This window comes from Acartia tonsa, chromosome 12 (assembly GCF_053477335.1).
Source record: "Acartia tonsa isolate MP-2025a chromosome 12, ASM5347733v1, whole genome shotgun sequence".
NCBI classification, from domain to species: domain Eukaryota; kingdom Metazoa; phylum Arthropoda; class Copepoda; order Calanoida; family Acartiidae; genus Acartia; species Acartia tonsa.
The window spans coordinates 935,757-957,310 of record NC_137271.1 but is presented as its reverse complement, the minus strand read 5'-3'; the positions used below and the strand labels follow the sequence as shown (position 1 = coordinate 957,310).

Below are 21,554 nucleotides of genomic sequence, written 5' to 3'. Positions count from 1 at the left end.
TACAAATTACTTGAATAATCACCTTATAACCATGTCAATAAATTAAGGGAAAGGTTAAATTTAATCACCCCCCTAAAAAAATATATGGGCTTTCTTCATTCAAGAAAATATTATTATTGTTGATTACTTTCTTATTTATTGTTATTCTTGCTTTTATAATTTTTGTCGTTTATTTTAAAATTCAGATAAAAAAAACATTCAAAGACAAACTATTTCCCTCATTGCAAAAATTTAATTTGCAGAAAAACAGATCAGCAATCTTTGAGTTTAGTTTCAAATAATAAATCATTCCCCAAATACTTTTGCCTAGCAGGACTTTTTAAACAATTTCTTTTTCATGAAAGACAACCATTTATAAAATTTTGTTTATTATGATATAAATCAAATCCTTAATGACTTATTTATATATAGATAAGTGTTATTTTAAACTAAAAGGGGGTATGATTCATATTAAGAACAAGGATGACAACATTCATAAAAGATCAACAAATCACAAGCTTTACCTGCAACATTGTGTAAGTTTGTCCTAGGAATCTTCATTCAGAACATTAGATGATAATATAATGTAAAACGTTAGTCTAATAAAGTTAGGTGTTACATAGGTTGCAGGTGGGTAATCTAATGTTATTTTTTAAAATTTTATGAAGGTAAAATTAGGGGTTTAAAAGTTTGAGGGATGGTGGTAAACATCCTTATAACCCCACCCTTATATATCTATGATTGGCTGCATGTTGGTTGTTATAATAAGTGGCTGATGCATTAAGAGAGAAATTTCTTGTATCCTAAGATCTATAAACATGTTCCCTCATTAGTTGTCACAATACTAGAAAAGCTTCTAAAGATCAAATATTGTTTAAAATAATTAAAATAAAAAAATCAAAATGTATCAATACTAGAGTTGGGCCAGATATCTGGATATCTGGAATTAGAAATAAGCCAGATATAAGAAACCAGCTGGATATCCAGTATCCGGAATAATAAATCAGCCAGATATCCTGTATCCAGCATAATAAATCAGCCAGATATCCGGTATCCTGACAAATATATATCCAGCCCAACCCTAATCAATACCCAACCTAACTTAACTCTAACTAAAAAAAAAATCTGTGTGGGTGTCAGACTGTCCCAAGCTGCAGAGTATTTCTCATCGTTTGACGAAGAAATTGACTTTGATGATCAGGACATAGTGAGTAACATTTTATTCCAGGATATAATTTCAAAAATAAATAGTAGGTGAAAATTAAAACTAGGATGACAACATCCATTAGAAGCAAATCCCAAAAAAAATCATGAACAAGGAGATTTAAAGAGCATTCATTGAAAGCAATAATAGATTTTTAAAAGTTTTTATTATTTATACTTTGTTTCATGATTTTAAGACTGACAGTCAAAGAAAATTAAACACTAGATGCTCGAAATAATGGGAATTTTTAGCTGAAAGAATGTCATAACTAATATGATATTAGACATAAGATGCTACTGCTGCCATGTCAGAAATCTGAGCATGAGTATAATATTAAACTTTGGTTTAAAACAGTCACCTCATAGTTTAACCAGTTTGAAATCAGTACAATATAAAGGTTGGTTGTTTGTAATGCCTTGGCATTTCATTCATAAGACGGTTCACCCAAGGTTTTAATAATCAATAATAATTTACCTACTATTTGTTTTTAAAATTTCTGTATTCTAATTAAATTTTTTTAGGAATAATCAATAAATTCATTTCAGAGATTTTATAAAATTAAAACTTTTGGTTTTCAGTAAGATATGAAAAATTGTGTTGTCCATGAACCTATAATTAAAAGAAACCAAAAAGAATTGAAAATAATGCTTTTTGATTTCTTTATTACTCATCTAAATAAGCACAAATCACTTAGCACCTTAGCACCATAATACTACCTGCTTACTGGAAGCTTGTAGGAAATACACCGCTTTAACTGATGAAAGACAGCCACAAGTAGACCCAATAATTTAGGGTTAGAAAATTTTAAGATTTTCAACTCCCTAAAATATCAATTTAAAATGCCTATATTTTTATTGAAGCTGGAATCTTCAAATTTAGGGTATTTGATCTACTTGTGGCAGTCTTTCAGCTTTTTAAACAGTGTATTTCCTGCAGGCTTTCTTTCTAAACCTCTTCCTGAAATGCTTTCAAGCTTAAATAGTAACTTGTAATTTATTATTAAGTGATAGCTCTTAGGATATAGATAGATCCATATTCTGACTTATGTCATGTACTTAAATTTTTAAATCAAAGTAAATCTTCAATTATTTTGATTGAAGCCAAATTTTAGAATCATGCTCTTTAATGGAATATAATTGTCTAGAATAGATATTTATCGTAGTATAAACAGCTTTCCGCGTATAATAAAATGGAAAAATATAAGCATAAAATCAGCTTTGTTAGCCCAGAGTTGTCAAAGGCTCAGGCTCCCAAATCTGATGTAAATTTTATAATTTTTATTTTAATTTTCGTGGAAAATTGTCTTTAATGCTAAACTTGATTTTTCAGTATGGCTAAGAACCGGTTCTAATCTAGCAGATTTTAATCGGTTTCGAGGCTATACTAGAATAGATTATTACAGGTACAAAATAATGGTTAATAGTAGTTAATTTTTTAGTTTTTGGAAACAATGAAATTATAATTTTTTAGGAGGAGGGAGTAAAAGGATCATCTAGGACCAGCCAAGATGGCTCTAGAAGTAAGTTTTTTTTTTAAAGTGGCGAAGCTGCTATACAGTTTGCTTTGTCTGTTCGTCCGTCAGTCAGTCCGTAAAGCTATTGGGGATATGTAATTTTCTCAGCTGCTATTCAAGATTTTTTAAAAGATTCCCTGTAAGCATCTAGTATGTCTTTTTCTTTGTCCGCCTGTTTGTTAGTTTAGTATGATACAAAATATAAATATTAAAATAAAAAAAAATTGGCCAGAAAGGTTGAGAGATGTTTTCTCCAATAAATCTATTCTTGTTTTTAACAAATGCTCTTTAAATCTCCTTTTTTTTATTCTTCACTACTTATGGATGCACTGTTCCTTATTTTGAAATAAAACAAAGATAAAACATTTAATCTGTATACCTTATCATTAAAGAAGTCATTCTACATCCATTTTTGCCTCAAACTTATCAGCCAGCAAAAAAATATTTTTTTTTCATTCCTTTTTTTTCAGCATCAGATAGAAAAGTTTCTGGTTCCCAAAGTGAAGGTAAGGTTGGTCCTCAAAGTTTATATTTAATAAAGTTTCTTGGGGACTTTTTTAATAAAATTTATTAGTTGGTTCATTATGTTGAGTGTGCATACATTTCAACTACTCTTTGTAATCTACAAAAGTAGTTATTTTGTGTATCATCATTGGGGAAATACATAAATTTATTTTATCATTGTCATTGTCTTATCCCCTTAGATCCATGGATTTAGGACAGCATTACAGTATATCTTATTTACTATATTAACAGTCTCTTTCAATATTTTGTTTATCAACTGATTTTACCCATTTGTATAAAACTGTTGTTACTTATTGACTGTTTATGCAAATGTGAACTTGGAAAATGCCGGTAAAATCCCTCAAAACCATACGAGATCTATGTTATAATCCACCATCCCCTCCATCCCTCTATAATTGTCTATAAAAATATAGCTTAAAACCATCGCAAGCCCAGTATCTATATTCCAAAAAGTGTTTTGTCTACAAGAAAGATAAAATAAATTTGGGGTGATATTTTTTTTTTGGGGGGGGGGGGGGGGCGGGGGAGGTTGGTTGTTTCCCCTCCCCCCCCCACTCTGACAAAATAGCCTAAAACCACGGTATGACCATGGGCTATATTCCTTGTAGAGTAGAGCCCAATCGGTTCAGGGGTTTCTGAGATCTTAGGCTTCAGACGGACAGATAGACATCAAGCTACTTAACCTAACAGAAAATAAAATTCGTCTTAAAATAGTTTGGTTAGTTGTTCATTTCATAGATCTAAAGGGAAAGGACAATGTCTATTAAATTGGTGTACATCTTGAATAATGTTGCACAAAATTACTCCTTCTGTAGATTAAAATTAGTGGTTGACACGTTTGAACACTTAACTTTACTAACCAACCAATCCAAATTCACTAAAATTCCCAAAGTTGCTAAGCCAACAAATAAGAAAACATTATTAAAATAATTTGGGGACTAGTGTAATAACAGTTCCTTTTCCCCTTTATCTATGGGTTCAATTACAGTTTTGGGAAAATGCCTAAAATTGCTGTTTACATTTTTGTTTGTCGGAATAACTTTTTATTTTTTTTCATAACTTTACCGACCAAAGTGCCGAAATATGTATTTTTTTCGAGCTCCAGACTTTGCATTCAGGGATCTAAAGGGAAAAGACAATTATTGATCAAATAATGTATATCTCCAATGATGATACACAAAATTACCCCTGCTGTAGATTACAATTAGTGGTTAAAACCTTTAGACACTGAACTTAATGAATTACCCAATAAAAATTCAATAAAAGTCCCCAAAGTTGCTGAGCCACCTTAACTTTGGGGACTGGTTTACTAACCAGCCCATTGTCCCCTTCCTTCCTGTTTTGCATTGCAAAGGCTATTCATAAATGTCTTACCATTAATATTGCGCCAACACAATTTTTGTTTTTCATTGGGGGGGGGGGGGGGAGGGGCAATTGGGCAGTTTATTACACTAGTCCCCAAAGCTTTAGAATAAAGTTTTTTATTTGTTGGCTTACCAACTTTGGGGACTTTTATTGAATTTGATTGCATGGTTCATTTAGTTGAGTGTTTAATCGTTTCAACCACTAATTTTAATCTACAGAAGGGGTAGTTTTGTTTGTCATCATTCATAGATATGTGTGTAGCCTAATATTATGTCAGGGATTTCAAGGGATAAGACAATGGATGATAAATTAATGTACATCCCAAATGATTAAAAACAAAATTACCCATACTAAATATTATAATCAGTGGTTGAAATGTTTTGACACTGCTGGTAATGCTAAGATCAAATATACTTAACCACACTTCTAACTACTTTTGAAAATTATAATCATTGGTTAAAACGTTTGGACACTGTCAGATATTCTTAAACCAACCAATCAATATTTGAAGTACCCAAAGTTTTAATCCAATGAATGAGAAAATATGATATAAACACATATACTTTGACACCCATGCAACTACTTTTGAAGAAAATAATAATAATAATCTTGAAATTCTACAATTTTGTGTGTAAAGTTTATTTTCTTTTGACACAACAATATAAAATGAGGTCAACTATTTCAATATTATTATACATTCATATTTTGGTGTAGCATAGCTATTCTATAATTAGGGTCTGTCAGTATGTTCTACATGTGGGATAATGGAAAGCATGGAGGGAGGGAACAAGGGGCTGTTTATTGCATTAGTTACCAATATTTTATCATAACTTTTTTTTATTGATTGGCTCAGCTTTGGAGACTTTTATGAAATTAATTGGTTGGTTTATTAAGTTAAAGGAAGCCTGCAAGAAATACCACGCTTTAACTGCTGAAAGACTGCCACAAGTAGACCAAATACCCCAAATTTGAAGCCTTCAGCTTCTATAACAAAAAAGTTCTAGGCATTTTAAAAAGACATTTTATGTACAATAGAAATTTTGAAAGAATTGCAATGCTCATGTTGAAAACTTTAAAATTAAACTACGTGGCCTAGAAACAAAATTATAAGCTTATTTTTGTCATAAATTTAGGTTTCCAGTAACTAATTATATTTTTACAATAAAAATACCCATTTTTATAGTCAAAATCATTAAAAAAAATTAAGTTTTACTTGCATTGTACCGAATGTACTGTAGCCAATCAGAAGGCTGAATCAGCTTAACAACCAATCACAGCTAAGCTTGTATTAGTTTACCCCTTTGTTTCCGCTATGATTTTCGTTTAAAAATGCAATTTAAATCGAATTTTTTCATAGATTTTGACTATGAAATGTGGTGTTTTTATTGTAAAAATGTAATAGTTTTACTTGCATTGTACCGAATGTACTGTAGCCAATCAGAAGGCTGAATCAGCTTAACAACCAATCACAGCTAAGCTTGTATTAGTTTACCCCTTTGTTTCCGCTATGATTTTCGTTTAAAAATGCAATTTAAATCGAATTTTTTCATAGATTTTGACTATGAAATGTGGTGTTTTTATTGTAAAAATGTAATCAGTTACAGGCAATCTAAATTTCTGACAAAGATAAGGTTATAATTTTATGTCTAGGCAACGTAATTTAATATTGTTTTTTCTTTTATGAGCATTGATAATCTTTCAAAAATTCCATTGTACATAAAATGCTATTTTGAAATGCCTAGAACTTTTTTGTTATTGAAGCTGAAGGCTTATAATTTTGGGTATTGGGTCTTCTTGTGGCAGTCTTTCAGCAGTTAAAGCGTGTTATTTCTTGCAGGCGTCCTTTAAGTATCCAAAAATCTCAACTACTAATTATATTTGTTTGTTTGTCAGAATCACATTCCCTTTTCCCTGGGATAAAAATATAATTTGCATGATTTTAGGACATGATAGTTTAAATCAAGATACAGACAGAAATTCTAGAAGACCCAACATGTCAAATGCAAAGAAGGTAAATATTAATAAAAAAACAAATTAGAAATTAGAATATCTGTCTGTCTGTCTGTCTGTTTGTTTATGTGCTCTGATATTAAACATTTTAACTGGTTTTTTAGGCCAGTATACAATGTAATTGACCAATGGTAAATTATATACTGGCCTATCGTTGGTAATTTGTATTGTATGACGTCATTTTTATTGGACACTATACACTGTTTCGTTTACTTACATTGCAATTAACACAGCTGCTATTATTTGTAATCACTTTCCATATTTATAAGTCAATAATTTATATAGTCAAGTAATATTTTTATATAAGACAACTGAACTTGGCCACTATAATCCCAAACATGCATTAACTCTATAACTAATCCACTGGATATTAATCGGATTCAAAGTGATATTGGAAAATTATTTATCTGACTGGCTATTTGCTGGAGTATTTAAAACTTCTAGCTATTGTTTTTGGAAATAACTAAGCTTAACATTTACTCAGCTACTAAAAAAGATAAATAGCTGCTATTTTTTGTAATGATTACCAAGATGTATGGGCATCTATTTCATAGCTCAAGTTTTTAAAAGTTTACAGTAATGATATCAATGGAATATGAAAAAAGGATTAGATGTGAAAAAAGTTATATGTCTGTGGTTTTAAATAAACTTTTATAAAGTCATAATATTGTCCCAAACAGGGGTATTGGCCTGGCTGGAATCAAGCCATAATCTAGACATAATTTTTTCATGTGGATGAGAATCGGTTCTAATCCACCGGATATTAATTGGCTTCGAATGAATACAATAAATATAATTCTTTTAGGTACTGATTATTGACTTATTAGAGAAGGAATTAAATTATGGATATTTGCTTTTAAATTTACTTTATATGGCCTGTATGAAAACAATGTGTGAATACTCTTTATTGCACACTTTCTACCTGTTACTTTATACGTGTATGCACAACCAAAAATAATAAATCTAATTTAGGTCCTGATATTGTCCCAACGGGGAGATTGGCCTGGCTGTGATCAAGCTCTCAAAGGAACACAAATATTATTCAAAAATACCTAAAATAAAGTAACAAGATGTTTGTCTGTTTGTACTGAAGGATCTCGCTAACCGCTAAACTGCTATGGTTCTTCTTTGCAGGCTAGCTTCTGCTAGGTCTTGGGAAGGTTTATAACTATTTTGGTTGAGGGTACCTTCACCCTCCCAAGAAAAATCACCCCTAGAATTATTAAAAACTAAAATTAAAATGAAGGAGGGGTTGATAACATAAAGTTTGAAAGTCTTTTGTCAAAATAAAATAACATCATAAATACTAGTTTTAACTGCAGGATACTTAAATAAACCCTTTTTACACTTTAAGAAGTGCTTAATTATTTATGGTTATAGGAATCACCTTTCAAAAATGTTTAAGATTAACATAAAAAACTTAGTTTAAAAAGGTATAGAGATCCTTATAAACTATTTTTAGTCCAATGATTCTTAAAAACAATGTTTGAAATCAATAGAACAATTCTTTCATGCTTCATTGTAATTATAAACTTTGTGTCTTTGTTAAAAATTTATTTTGCCCTATAATAATAAACATCCACTGGCAAAAAGTTGTTGGCAAAAGAATATAATATTTGTTAATCTGATATAGGTCTGGAAAAGGCTATAGAGATTGAAAAAGGGCCGGCACACCCCCTCAAAGATGTCAAGGAAAGGACATGTTTTGATTTTTTTTTTATTTGGGGGGGGGGAGGAATTGAATGCTATATGACTTCAAAAATTGCATGGAGATTCATTAACATAACTGTTTTTATTTTTAACCTGTCTGTCTGCATATAAGACTATTTTTAATTTCTAGGCTGCTATTTGAGAATAGCTTTTAAAATAAATTTTCAAGTTAAACCATATATATTCCTTTTTACTATCCATGGGATAGTATTTAAATAATATAATTTGTTTTGGGGGGAGGGGATATTAACCCATGTCTTTGATGGCCCCAGGACCCAGTTACCCTCAATACACCCCTCATGTTTGCTGCCATGGAGAACAAGATCACAACTATGGAAAGGATGATTGAGTTAGGGTGAGTTCATTATATCTAGATCAAATGATGGATCGATAGATGGATTGATAGATGGATCAATAGATGGATCAATAGATGGATCGATAGATGGAGCGATAGATGGATCGATAGATGGATCGATAGATGGATCGATAGATAGATCAATAGATGGATCGATAGATGGATTGATAGATGGATCAATAGATGGATCGATAGAGGTATCGATAGATGGATAAATAGATGTATTAATAGGTGTATCATAGAAGGGTGGATAGATGATGGATTAATAATGGATAAAGGGTTAGATTAACCAATAGGTAGATAGTGTACTGCAAGAATAACAATACCTAGACAAATATTGAAAATATCGTATTCAAAGTTTTGCATAAGTCATTGAACTTCATTTTTTTAAGGATAGAAACTTTTATTCAAAAAAACTAATCTTCCTTCAATAGATAAAGTATTATTTCTCACATAGGTCTATTTCACTTTATTAGATGACTAGGTTATTTTTTAAAATATTATTTTTTAAGGCAAAAAATCTTCAGAATACTTTTCTCTTTCCTACTGATTTCTGAAAAAAAAACTTTGTTAAACATTGGAATATTAGTTGCAGAGTTTTGTTTCAGGGATAGAGAGATAGGTGAATATACGTAAAAATTATCTACTCAACCTTTCTTACTATATTTTTCACTTTTAATTTGAGAATATGATATGATTTTTTTACTTTAGGGTTGATCCATTGGCAGTGAACAAAGAGGGGTATTCAGCTTTACATCTGGCTGCAATGTACTCTAGAGAAGACACAATAAAGGTGGGTAGATTGGATTGAAAGATTATTAGATTGATAGAAAGATAGATTGCTAGATACTCTAATAATGGAACTATTGAGGTGAATATATTGAAAATTCAAAAAAAATAGATAGATTAATAGTTAAATCTATCTGTTACCTATATACCCAAGAGATGTGAATAGACTGTCACAGTACTTGTACTCTAGAGAAGACACAATTAAGGTTGGTAGATTAATAGATTATTAGATTAATAGAAAGTTAAATTATTAAAAGATTAAATAGATTACTAGATAATACTTAAGAGAAAAACACAATAACTACAACTAGGTATTTAAGAAAGAACTCTTTAAAGGTTAAAAATCAAAATAGGCTATTGATAGAAATATGGTTAGATAAATTTATAGTTATATTGATTAAAAGACAGATTGCTTAATAGATGTATTAAATTTTCTAGATTACCTAGTTTTATATTTTTAAAATTTAAAATTTAAAACTTTTTTTTTCAGATCCTGTTGATGAAAAAGGGAGATCCAAGCGTAACTGGTGGCCCTAGCAAACAGAACTGTATCCACCTGGCATCCAGTAGACCTACCAGTCAGGTAAAGATATATAGATAGATAGTAAAGATGGATAGAGAGATAGATATATAGACAGACAGATAGGTAGGTAGATAGATTCATATGTATCAATGGATCTATATAGATAGACTGATAGAAAAATGGATAGATATATCAATAGATGGATAAATAGATAGGTTAAGTGATAGATGGGTTAATGTTGATATATAAAAAGCTTTTTACAGATATCTTTAGTATAAAAAAGTGGATTTTTAAATTAACAAAATACAATTTAGGATTTTAGGTTAACATCTAGAAAATAATTAGACATAAATGTTATGTAATTTTCCAAGAATTGGAAATTATTTCACATATAATGGATAGCTAGGTGAAGTGATAGATGGGTTTAGGTTGATAGAAAGCTTATTACAGATATCTTTAGAATAAAAAAAAGTTGGATTTTTAAACTATTTTATTACAATTTCAGAATTTAGTTTGACATCTAGAAAATAAAAAGATATAGATGTTGTGTAATTTTCCAAGACTTGAAAATTATGTCACATATAATGGAAATAGATAGATAAATAGCTAGGTGAAGTGATAGATGGGTTAATTTTGATAGATAGATTATAATATATATTTTTAGAATAAAAAAGTTGGATTTTGAAATTAATATCATACAATTTAAGAATTTATTTTAACATTTAGAAAATAAATAAAGATATAAATGTTGGGTAATATTCCAAGACTTGAAAATTAGTTTACAGATGTCCACAAAGCAGCATGACTCTATAACTAAAAATCTTACAAATATATTCAACTATTTAACCTTAATTTTAGTAAAAAAATTGAATCTAACTTCTGCTAAATTTAGTTGTAATTAAAAAAGTAAGAAAAGAAAATCATCATAATTTAGAAATGGTATGGTATTTTGTTCTGTTTAAGATAATTTGTACTACAATTGTAGTTTTGTTTTGTTTATTAGAGATGATAAACTATAATTATACATATTCATGATAAGTAAAAGAACATCTTTGGTAAAAGCCCAACATATTGATTTCATGTGGGGGATATTTTGTATATGTGTGACCCTTATTAGATTATATTCTACTTTGATCTACCCATTTGAATGTAGCCTAAGGACTAGAAATAAAACAAAGCATTACAACAATGATTTGTATGTTTGCACGACTTTTGTCTTCGTTTACTATGTATGAAAATGAGTTTTGCCAGTTTTTTTTGGAACAGGGCATTCACTCTTACTATTCTTACTATTAATGTCTATATTATGTGGTCCAGGACACCTCTCCACTTCATAATGTAAGAAATAATCACAATTATCAAAACTATAAAATTGAAATATCGTTTTTTTGGTTCTTTTGTAGGTGTTAAAAATTGGGAGCTTTTGTGTTCTAAAAGTTGTTGCAAATATAGGTATTAAATAATTGTTGTTTTCTTTTTCTTTAGGCAGTCAACATTGTCAAAATCCTGCTCAGTGCCTCAATCCTGCAGGGCAAGAATCTCAAGCTAGTTCCAGATGGAGTGAGTACAGGGATAGATATATAGATGGTTAGATAGATAGATAGATTGATAGATAGATAGATAGATAGATAGATAGATAGATAGACAGATAGAAGACAATGGAATATTCATGGTTATCCTCAATTATCAATTCTATAGATTAAATTTATTGGGTTGAGCAATGTCAGTCTGTATAAATTAATCAAGAGTTAGTTAAAGTCCCCAAATATTTTATTCCTACTAATTAATTAGCAGCATTTACTTGAACTAAGCTTTCATGAATTTTGGTCAACTTGTTTCTATCTAAAATTGAAAAAATAACTAGTATATACCATTAATATTATGTCGATCTAAATAAGGAAATAAATGTTTATGAATACTCTGGTATTATGTAAACATGAATGTACCATTCCAGTTTCGTCTCTATTGAAAGTGGAATAGTACATTACAAAAATAATATCGGCCTTGATGATATCATTACCAAGAGAGGGGAAAATGGAATTATACATTACCTTTTTCATAGGGACAAAAACATAATCATAACTTATATATTTCTGCTTTCATAACAATGATTTCACAAGCTTAACTGTTAAGCAAAAAGTTAATGAAAATTAAAATTAAAATAGAAAAAGTAGTCAATAAACCAGACAAGCATTTTTTCCAAGAATTTTTATAAACAAACAAAAATTTGAAAGTCATTCTTCTTGAAAATTTTATTGGATTTTTTTTTTAAATTTTCAAGAATTTTTTACTTGAAAGTTACAAAACTAGTAGAAAATTTGTTGTATTTTAAACAAACTGGTGGCCTCTAGGGCTTTGTCCCAAAAGGTAAAGAACTGGGTTTGATTAGTTAAGGAAAAAGGATTTTTTTGCTAGGGGTTGGAGGTGTCCGATCCTCTGAAAAAACCACCAAATAGTAGTTAAATTCCCTGAAGAGTAGAACGCAATCGGTTCATTGGTTACCGAGATCTTAAGCTTCAGACGGATGTTTATATTAGATTTAATAATTTACAGTGGTTCCGGTGTTGGGTACCTTTTTGTCTGCTATCAATCTGCTTTATAGCGATTTGACTGTGTTAATATTACCCGAAGCTATTGGCTGATATTCAAAAACCCAATTAACCCACCCCGTGGACATACAGTTATTTAACCACTGCCCCCTCTATTCCTTTTCTTTAATCTTTCATTTAGTTGTTGTCTAGTTTAAAAATGATTTGTTGATTTTTTGTTTGTATATATCTATCTATCTATCTATATATCTATCTATCTATCTATATATCTATATATCTATATATCTATATATCTATCTATCTATCTATCTATCTATCTATCTATCTATCTATCTATCTATCTATCTATCTATCTATCTATCTATCTATCTATCTATCTATCTATCTATCTATCCATCTATATATCTATCTATCTATCTATCTATCCATCTATCTATCTATCTATCTATCTATCAATCTATCAATCTATCTATCTATCTATATATATATCTATCTATTGGTCTATCTATCTATCTAGGATTGCCACATACCCCTGTTCTCAGCTATAGAAGTTGAAAATCTATCTATATATCTATCTATCTATATTTCTATCTATCTAGGTTGGTCATATACCCCTGTTCTCAGCTATAGAAGTTGGAAACCTCTCAGTAGCCAGAGAATTACTGGCTAATTATACCCAGGTACAGTTTATATATTTCTGGTTAGATTTAGTAAGAACCAGGCAAAAAGCCCCACAGGGCTTAAAGGGAGTGTGAACGTAAAAATTTCTCATCTGATTATCAAATCTTAACATTTACTAAGCACATTTCACTACACTGATCAACCAAAAATGTCCTATTCACAAAAATATCCAGAAATAATGCCTTGATTTTATGGTATTTTGAGAGGGAAAAAGGAAAAAACAGGGAAAATCTGAACGTTTTTGTTTCTTATAATGTTTGTAGGGATATTTAACTTGTCATATATAGTTGAAACAATTTACTTACTGTTAAGGATTTATTTTATGCTATAAAATTGCCAATTCGTTTTTTTATAACGTAGTAATTAGGTAGTAAAGACATATTTTAAATTCATATTATTGACAAAAAAATACCTTACTGTCTACAAAGGGTTGAATCTCATAGGTTATATAAAATAATAATATCCTTTTTTATTGTGTTGAACAATAAATAACCCACTTTGGAGAATTAGTTTACACTTTTATCAGACTGTTTATAAAGAAATATTGCGTCTTTATTATTTACAAAGAAGGTGTATCAACTATTTTTTTTATAGCTAGCCGGTTCTTTTAGTAAGTAGTAGATGTAAAATTTTTCATAGAATTCAGATATGCAATCGGTTTTTTTGTAGACCTCTTATTTTTAAAGTAATTTAAGTTTAAAAAAAAAAAAATTAAGTCGATTTTAAGATACTAAAATGCAACAAAAAAAAGAAAGAAAATGGTCATTATGAACAAAAATAGTAAGATCTTTAATTTGACACCTTACTTTTTCAATTCTGTCAGGTAATTATTGAAAAAATCGATTTTTTTAAACCCACGAGAATAAAAACTTTGAACTTAATTTTATTATTTCACAAATAAAAAAATATGGGTTCATATATACCATTAGAATCAGAAAAATATTACGAATCCATTGTAAGCAAAATTGAAAAAAAAAGTTTACAATATAGTATATAAACTACAATAAAAGGAATTATATGAAAATATCATATTATGTTGTACAGGCAACGTCTTAATTCTTCAATTGAGTATAAAAATGGGAAGGGGGTAAAGAGGGGGTAAAAAAGGGAAAACAATAGTGTTGTCTGAACAAAAAAAATAATTGGCCATTTCTGTAATTTTTTAATTTTTTAATTTTTTTCAATTTTGCTTACAATGGATTCGTAATATTTTTCTGATTCTAATGGTATATATGAACCCATGTTTTTTATGTCTGTTTGAGAAAATATTTAGGTCTAAAGTTTTTATTATACCGAGGTTAAAAAAATAGATTTTTTCAATAATTACTCAACAGAATTTTAAAAGTAAGGTGTCAAATTAAAGATCTTACTATTTTTGTTCTTACTGACCATTTTCTTCTTTTATTTTGTTGCGTTTTAGTACCTTAAAACCGACTTAATTATTTTTTTAAAAAACTTAAATTACTTAAAAAATAAGAGGTCTACAAAAAAACCGATTGCATATTTGAATTCTATGAAAAATTTTACATCTACTACTTACTAAAAGAACCGGCTAGCTATAAAAAAAAAAGTTGATACAACTTCTTTGTAATTAAAGGTGGGCGAGAGGTGGGCCATTTAAAGTTAATTGGATACTAATAAAAAACCTGTTTCTGGCTTTGTTATTGTATTTGGTTTTCAATAAAAAAATATTGCTTATTTTATCAATTTCTAAGTAACTATGCATTGGATTAAAGCAAGGATTATGTTAAAAGTCAGCTTAACTGTTAGGAAAAATCTAGAACTATGTGAAAAAGTTTAATTTTAGCTATAATGGGAGAAAAAAGCAATTTAATGCACATTTTATATAATATGGAAAATTTCTTCCTTTCCCCGTACCGTATAAAAATCGTCGGAAAAAGCCGTTTTTTAAGCAAACAAAAGCGCGTTTTGCTCTATCTGTGAGATATTATGAATGAGATAATGTTAAGATTTGATATTAAGATGAGAAAAATTTACGTTCACAGTCCCTTTAAGATTCTTAAGGGACTTTGTAACAATAATATGTATTAACCTTCGGGATGCATATGTATTTATCAGCCATTGTCTTATCCCTTAAGATCCTTAATGTGGATTAATGTAAACATTATCTTGAATGTAATATTCCTCTTAGGGCTAAATGGACTATATGTAAGCCCCCTTCCATTTCCTTAAAATCAATTCACTTTGTCGTACTCTATAATACAAAGTAGAACGATGTCTGTCTATCTGTCTGTTTGTTTGTACCGAAGGATCTCACTGAACGCTAAACCGATATGGTTTTCCTTTACAATGTAGCTTCTCATAGGTCCTGGGAAGGATTATAACTATCTTGGGGGAGGGTACAACCAATGTTGTTATCCGAGGAAAGCTGTCTATAATACAATGAAAATTAAACCACATATTAATAACATAATAACTACTGTCTTATATACACGACACAATACAATCTGTCCCGATTTTGTATTACTTTTGAGGAACATGATTGCAGTTACGTCATATTTTTCTTTCCCGAAAAAGGGAAGGGGGGAAGAAAATCTCTTCAAAAGAGATGGAGAAAACCCCCTTTTCTCCCATCTCTTTTTTCTTCCCCCCTTCCCTTTTTTTCTTTCCCCCTTCCCTTTTTCGGGAAAGAAAAATATGACGTAACTGCAATCATGTTCCTCAAAAGTAATACAAAATCGGGACAGATTGTATTGTGTCTATATACACTACCCTTAAATAGTCTAAAACCTTCCCTGGACCTATAAGTTGCTACACTGTAAAGGAGAACCATATCAGTGCAGCGGTTAACAAGATTTTAATCTACAGACAAACTTAACTCGTTCAGGGGTTTATTGGACCACTTTTATTATAAGAGGGAAATTGTCCCGAAGTAATACATTTCCAAGGATATAAAGGGATAAGACAATGGCCGATAAATTGATGATTATACATAAAAATTATTCATTCTGTATATTACAATTAGTAGTTGCAATGTTTGGACACTCAACTTAATGAGTCAAACAATCCAAATTGATAAAAGTCCCCAAAGTTGTTGAAACAACGACTAAGAAAATATTATAAAACTTTGGGGACTAGTTTAATAAACATCCCAATGTCCCCTCAATGCCTGAATACATTTACAAAATCTAAGACAAATTTGTTTATGTTGAAATTGTAACATAAATTTCTGTCTATTTATACTAAGTACTATGTAGACAGGGATATAAAGGGATAAGACAATGGCTGATATATTGTACATTTCCAAATGATGATACACAAAATTAAACTTCCTGTAGATTGTAATTAGTGATTGAAACGTTTGGACACTCAGCTTAATGAACTAACCTATAAAAAATCAGCAAAGTCTCCAAAGTTGTTAAGCTAACAAATAAGAAAAAAAAACTTTGGGGCTAGTGTAATAAACAGCTGATAGTCCCCTCCCTCCCTGGTGGATTAGCACATGTCTCAATTCATATTTTTTTATCCGTGGAAAAGACACAAATAACATGAGAAGGACAATGAACGAAAAGTTTAATTTTATTAAATATCTATCCTGTTCAAAATTCAGTAACTAATCAATCAAAGAAAAAAGGCATTTACAATGATAAAGCAACCTCCCTGCAATGAACCGTGAATTATACTTATACCAAATGATGTACAAACGCGATCTCACATATGTTGGCTCAAATACTTTGGGTACTTTAATTACCTTGAGTGTCCAAACTTTTGCACCGATGATTTTAATAGACATAATTTTGATTGAACTGAAATTGCCACTAGCTTTGATTATTATTTTTTAAATGTACAAATAGTACAAAATCCATTCATTAGTATTATTCTATTTCAAGGGAAAAATATTCTCAAATATAATAGTTATTTATCGCATTACAGACAGTTTTCCGTTAAATCATAAGAGGCCAACGGCCCGGGCTAACAAAACTGGTATCAAATTTATGATTTTCATTTTGATATTCATGGAAATTCGTTGTAATTCGATGCTATACATTAGTTTTCAGTATGGCTGAGAACTAGTCCTAATCTAACAGATATTAATCAGTTTTGACGCCATACTGGAAAACACAACCTACAATATAAAGTAGTATTTTGTATGTATGTGTGTGTTTGTTAAGATCTCGTAAATGTATAAAATGATTGCCCATCAATTTTCAAAAATGCTTGATTTTAGTCCCTAGCAGGTTTTACACTATTTTTAAACTTTTTTTCAGAATAACGGTTCCTGTTGAAATTTGTTATATTTTAAGTTAAAATGTTATTTTATTTTTGTTTATTTGTTTTGAGGTTTGAGTTCATGTCGAGAGCTAGGGGGTATGACAGGGATCTAAAGGGATAAGACATTGGCTAATAAATTAATGTACATCCCCAATGATAGTACACAAAATTTACTCCCCTTTTGTAGGTTAAAATTCGTGGTTAAAACGTTTGAACTCTCAACTTAATGAATGAATCAATCAAAATTCACTGAAGTCCCCAAAGTTATTACGTCAACGAATATGGAAACGTTATTATAAAACTTTCGGGACTAGTGTAATAAACAGCACATTCCCCTCTTTCTCTGGGGCATAGTCACGGAATAATAGGAAATGTAAATAAGTTTTAAGTATGGCTTCTAAACCGATTAAAATCCTCTGGATTAGAACCAGTTTTCAACCATGCTGAAAATTCATGTGTAGCATCGTACTACAGACAATTTTTCTCTGAATATTAAAATACAAATCATAAAAAAATACCAGATTTGTTAGCACAGACCTACGGGGCTAGCAAAACTGGTTTCTATCTTTTTTATCTTAATATCCGCAGAAAGCTGTCTATATTTTGCTACCGTATTTTCAACCTAATCTAACCTAAACTTGCTATGACATTTTTGAGATTTAAAAAAAAATTATTTAATTATCACTATATCTATGAGACCTACTTTAGAAAAATGTAATCATAAAGTTATGTTTCTCTGTTATTTCTTGGATACAGAATGTTAATAGAATAAACAATTAGTAGTATAAGGCTGACAAACATTTAAATATACTCTAGAGGCCTCTAGGGGCCCTACAGGGAGGGAATGGGTAGTTAACCACCCTGTTTTCATCGTTTTTTTATGGGTCGATTTATCTCGGGAGGGTGGTGTTACCCTCCTGTAAAATATGAGAAGCTACATTGTAGGGAGAACCATATCGGTTAAGCAGTTAGCAAGATCCTTTGTTACACACACACATTTATAGATCAGGTTACTTTCAAATAAGGATTTTAAGGTCAAGAAGCTTTATAATTGTTCAAATATTTGTTTATTGTTTTTTACATAAGTATTATTTTTAGAAGACCTAAACATATTTAATTGGAAGCTACTCTTACACTCACAATGTGAAAATATGAAAGAGTAAATTTTTTTGTGAAGATATTGATTATGTCGTTAAATATCGATATATAATTATTTAGATGTTGCACCAAATTTCCGTGTACTCTATTATTTGTGATACTTGCCGTTAACTATAAAAAAAAAAACATCCCTACCCCTCCTATAAATAAGGTCCATATTAGCAATTCCATTTACCTTTCTGTAATCATCATGACATATGTCTTACAAATCTTTTGACATTTCCCTTGCCCGATGTTATATAATTTGTTTATCTCTTTAGCATAGTTTAGTTACATAAGACAGCTCAACGTATGGATGTTGTCATCCTTGTTTGAAGAAACATAAATAATCTTAGATGTTTATTTGCAATATTAAAATGATTATAAACAAATCTACACAAACTATTTCTAGAAAATGAATAACTCTGATGATACATTTATCTACGCATTATATCAGGGAGGGAAAGAACTATGGTGATTAATCTATTCTCTGTTTTCTTCTAAATATTTACTTTATTTTACAATATAAGAGTTTGGGGGAAAAATTAATTTATATACCGTGGTAAAACCCTTGTAGATCATTCATAAACATTTCATTCTATTATGGAGTAGCATAATTTTAAATATACATTCATGATTCTATCAATGAATCTATTGATGTATCTATCGATGAATCTATTGATAAATCTATCGATGAATCTATCGATGAATCTATTGATGAATCTATCGATGAATCTATCGATGAATCTATTGATAAATCTATCAATGAATCTATCAATGAATCTATTGATGAATCTATCGATGAATCTATCAATGAATCTATCAATGAATCTATCGATGAATCTATTGATGAATCTATCAATGAATCTATTGATGAAGCTATTGATGAATCTAGTGATGAATCTATTGATGAATCTATATCTCCTTTATCTAACTATTTATCTATCTAGGAACAACTGGGCCACCAGAAGGGTGATGAAAAAGACACAGCACTCCACCTAGCGGCCAGAAAAGGAGACAATGATTTGGTCAAGGCGTTCATTGAGTTTGGGGCTGAAGTTGATGCTCAAAATGTAAGTTTACATGTTAAAAGCAACCTAATAAACAACCTAGCTTTTAATTTAACGACCTCAATCCAAAAGTCCTAGATGTCTGGAAGTCAAAGATATAATACAATGGCTGATAAATTGATGTATACACAAAATCACTCCTTTTGTTGATATTAATTAGTGGTTGAAATGTTTGGACATTAAACTTTATGAACCAACCCATCAAAATTCAATAAAAGCAATGTAAATATTTCTTAAAATATGAAATTATACACAAAGTTAAAAAGTTGAAAACGTCATAACCTAGTAGTAATAAAGATTATAGTTTGATAATGTTTCCATTCATAATGGGAAAAGTAAAAAGTATAAAACCTTCAGTTTCCTAAAACTTAATTCAGCAACATTAAATTTGAATCTTTGATTTAAATGTTGTTCTTTTTTAGCTGTTTTAAATATAAACTGATAATATTGTTTAATTAATCTTGGTTTTTAAATGACAATTCCACTGAAGACTAGTCACTAAGAATCTTTATTTTTACCTCTTTTAGTGTCTTTACTTTATTTACTACCAAATCTAACCCACAAGCATTTCATGATCTTAGAATTGTAAGGAATGTAAATTTGTCCTTCATTGTACCATCCCTTTATCACTGCATTTAATGTTAGTGTACTTACCTCAAACTTTTGTTGTGGCAACAAATTGAATTTTTGTTAGAATCCCTTTTTTGTCTAGATGGACCTCAATCCCCCCCCCCAAAAAAATTTTTTTTTATAATATTTTTATTCAATAAAGGAAGCTCTCTTTCTGAGCTTACTATTATCTTTAGAATTCAAAGCAAATAATCTTTATGTTTTGTGAAAAAGGGGTTGAAAATAAGTTCAGCAGAAAGAAAATTATGAATTTTTTTGTTTTTGTCAGACATAAACTTGAAGCAAAGTTTTGGTATAATTACTTTTGCAAGGTTTGGTAATATTAAAAATTGTATCACAATGTAATTCACAAAGTTTGTTAGTTTATTTTATTATTTGTCAATCTTTAAATCTGTGTTTTCCTTTTTATTATACTAGCAGCTGTGTCCCTAAAACCTAGGGGCTCTATATTCGTAAGAAAGGACATGAAATAGCCTAGAACCCTCCCAAGACTTAAATATAAACATAAAATAGCTTAAAACCATACCACACCTAAAAAAAACCATACCTAAACTGAAGAAGTCAATTAATTCAGTTGTAATAGATATCTTAAGTTTCAATCAAAAATCCTTACTACTTTATGTAATAGGATTTCATTTGTAAATTAACCACAATTCACTTAATAATTTGATTCAGTAATTTTATACTTAAAATCTAAACTATTTTTAACCTCCTTTAATCTTTTATAAGATTATTTAGTATTAACTGTCCTATACGTTTAGGAGGAGGGACAGACATGTCTACATATTGCCAGTAGTAAAGGAGAAGAAAATATTATCAGAACTTTATACCTAGCAAGGAAATAATCATCTATCAGTTTAAGTCTAGATAGGGACTATTTATTGAAAGGTTTAGGGAAGGACAAAAAAGCCCAAATCCATTCTTGGAATTAAATTTTTAAAAATATCCTAAAATGACCCTAGGGCCAATTTAAAGCTTTTCTCTAAATGAAAACTCAATTGGTTCAGTAGATATTGAAATCTAAAGCCACAGACTAAAACCTGACCACTCCATATAAAAGGATAAAAGGAATGATAAATATTTGGATTGATAGATTGAAATATATACCAACAGAAAGATCAATAGATAGATTGATATGAAGATCAATAGAGATAAAAATTAGATCATTAGATTGATAGACAGAACTTGATAGTAGAAATGATTATAAAAAGATATAGATAATAGTTTGATAATAGACTAGCGGCTATGCCCCTTAAGCCTCCAGAGGCTTTTAAGGGGGGG

General features: G+C 29.9%; 1 protein-coding gene across 1 annotated transcript; it reads left to right on the top strand.

Annotated features, from left to right (window-relative positions):
* Positions 1 to 1,123: 1,123 nt before the first annotated feature.
* On the top strand, positions 1,124 to 21,118 carry LOC145334419 (ankyrin repeat domain-containing protein 16-like). Its single transcript, XM_080179874.1, has 13 exons — positions 1,124 to 1,186; positions 2,654 to 2,702; positions 3,167 to 3,202; positions 6,530 to 6,597; positions 7,569 to 7,624; positions 8,231 to 8,290; positions 8,581 to 8,661; positions 9,373 to 9,454; positions 9,941 to 10,033; positions 11,459 to 11,533; positions 13,122 to 13,202; positions 19,524 to 19,646; positions 21,035 to 21,118. The coding sequence occupies exons 4-13, from the start codon at positions 6,580 to 6,582 to the stop codon at positions 21,116 to 21,118; spliced, it is 753 nt and encodes a 250-aa protein (XP_080036000.1). The 5' UTR covers positions 1,124 to 1,186; positions 2,654 to 2,702; positions 3,167 to 3,202; positions 6,530 to 6,579.
* The last annotated feature ends 436 nt before the right edge of the window (positions 21,119 to 21,554 follow it).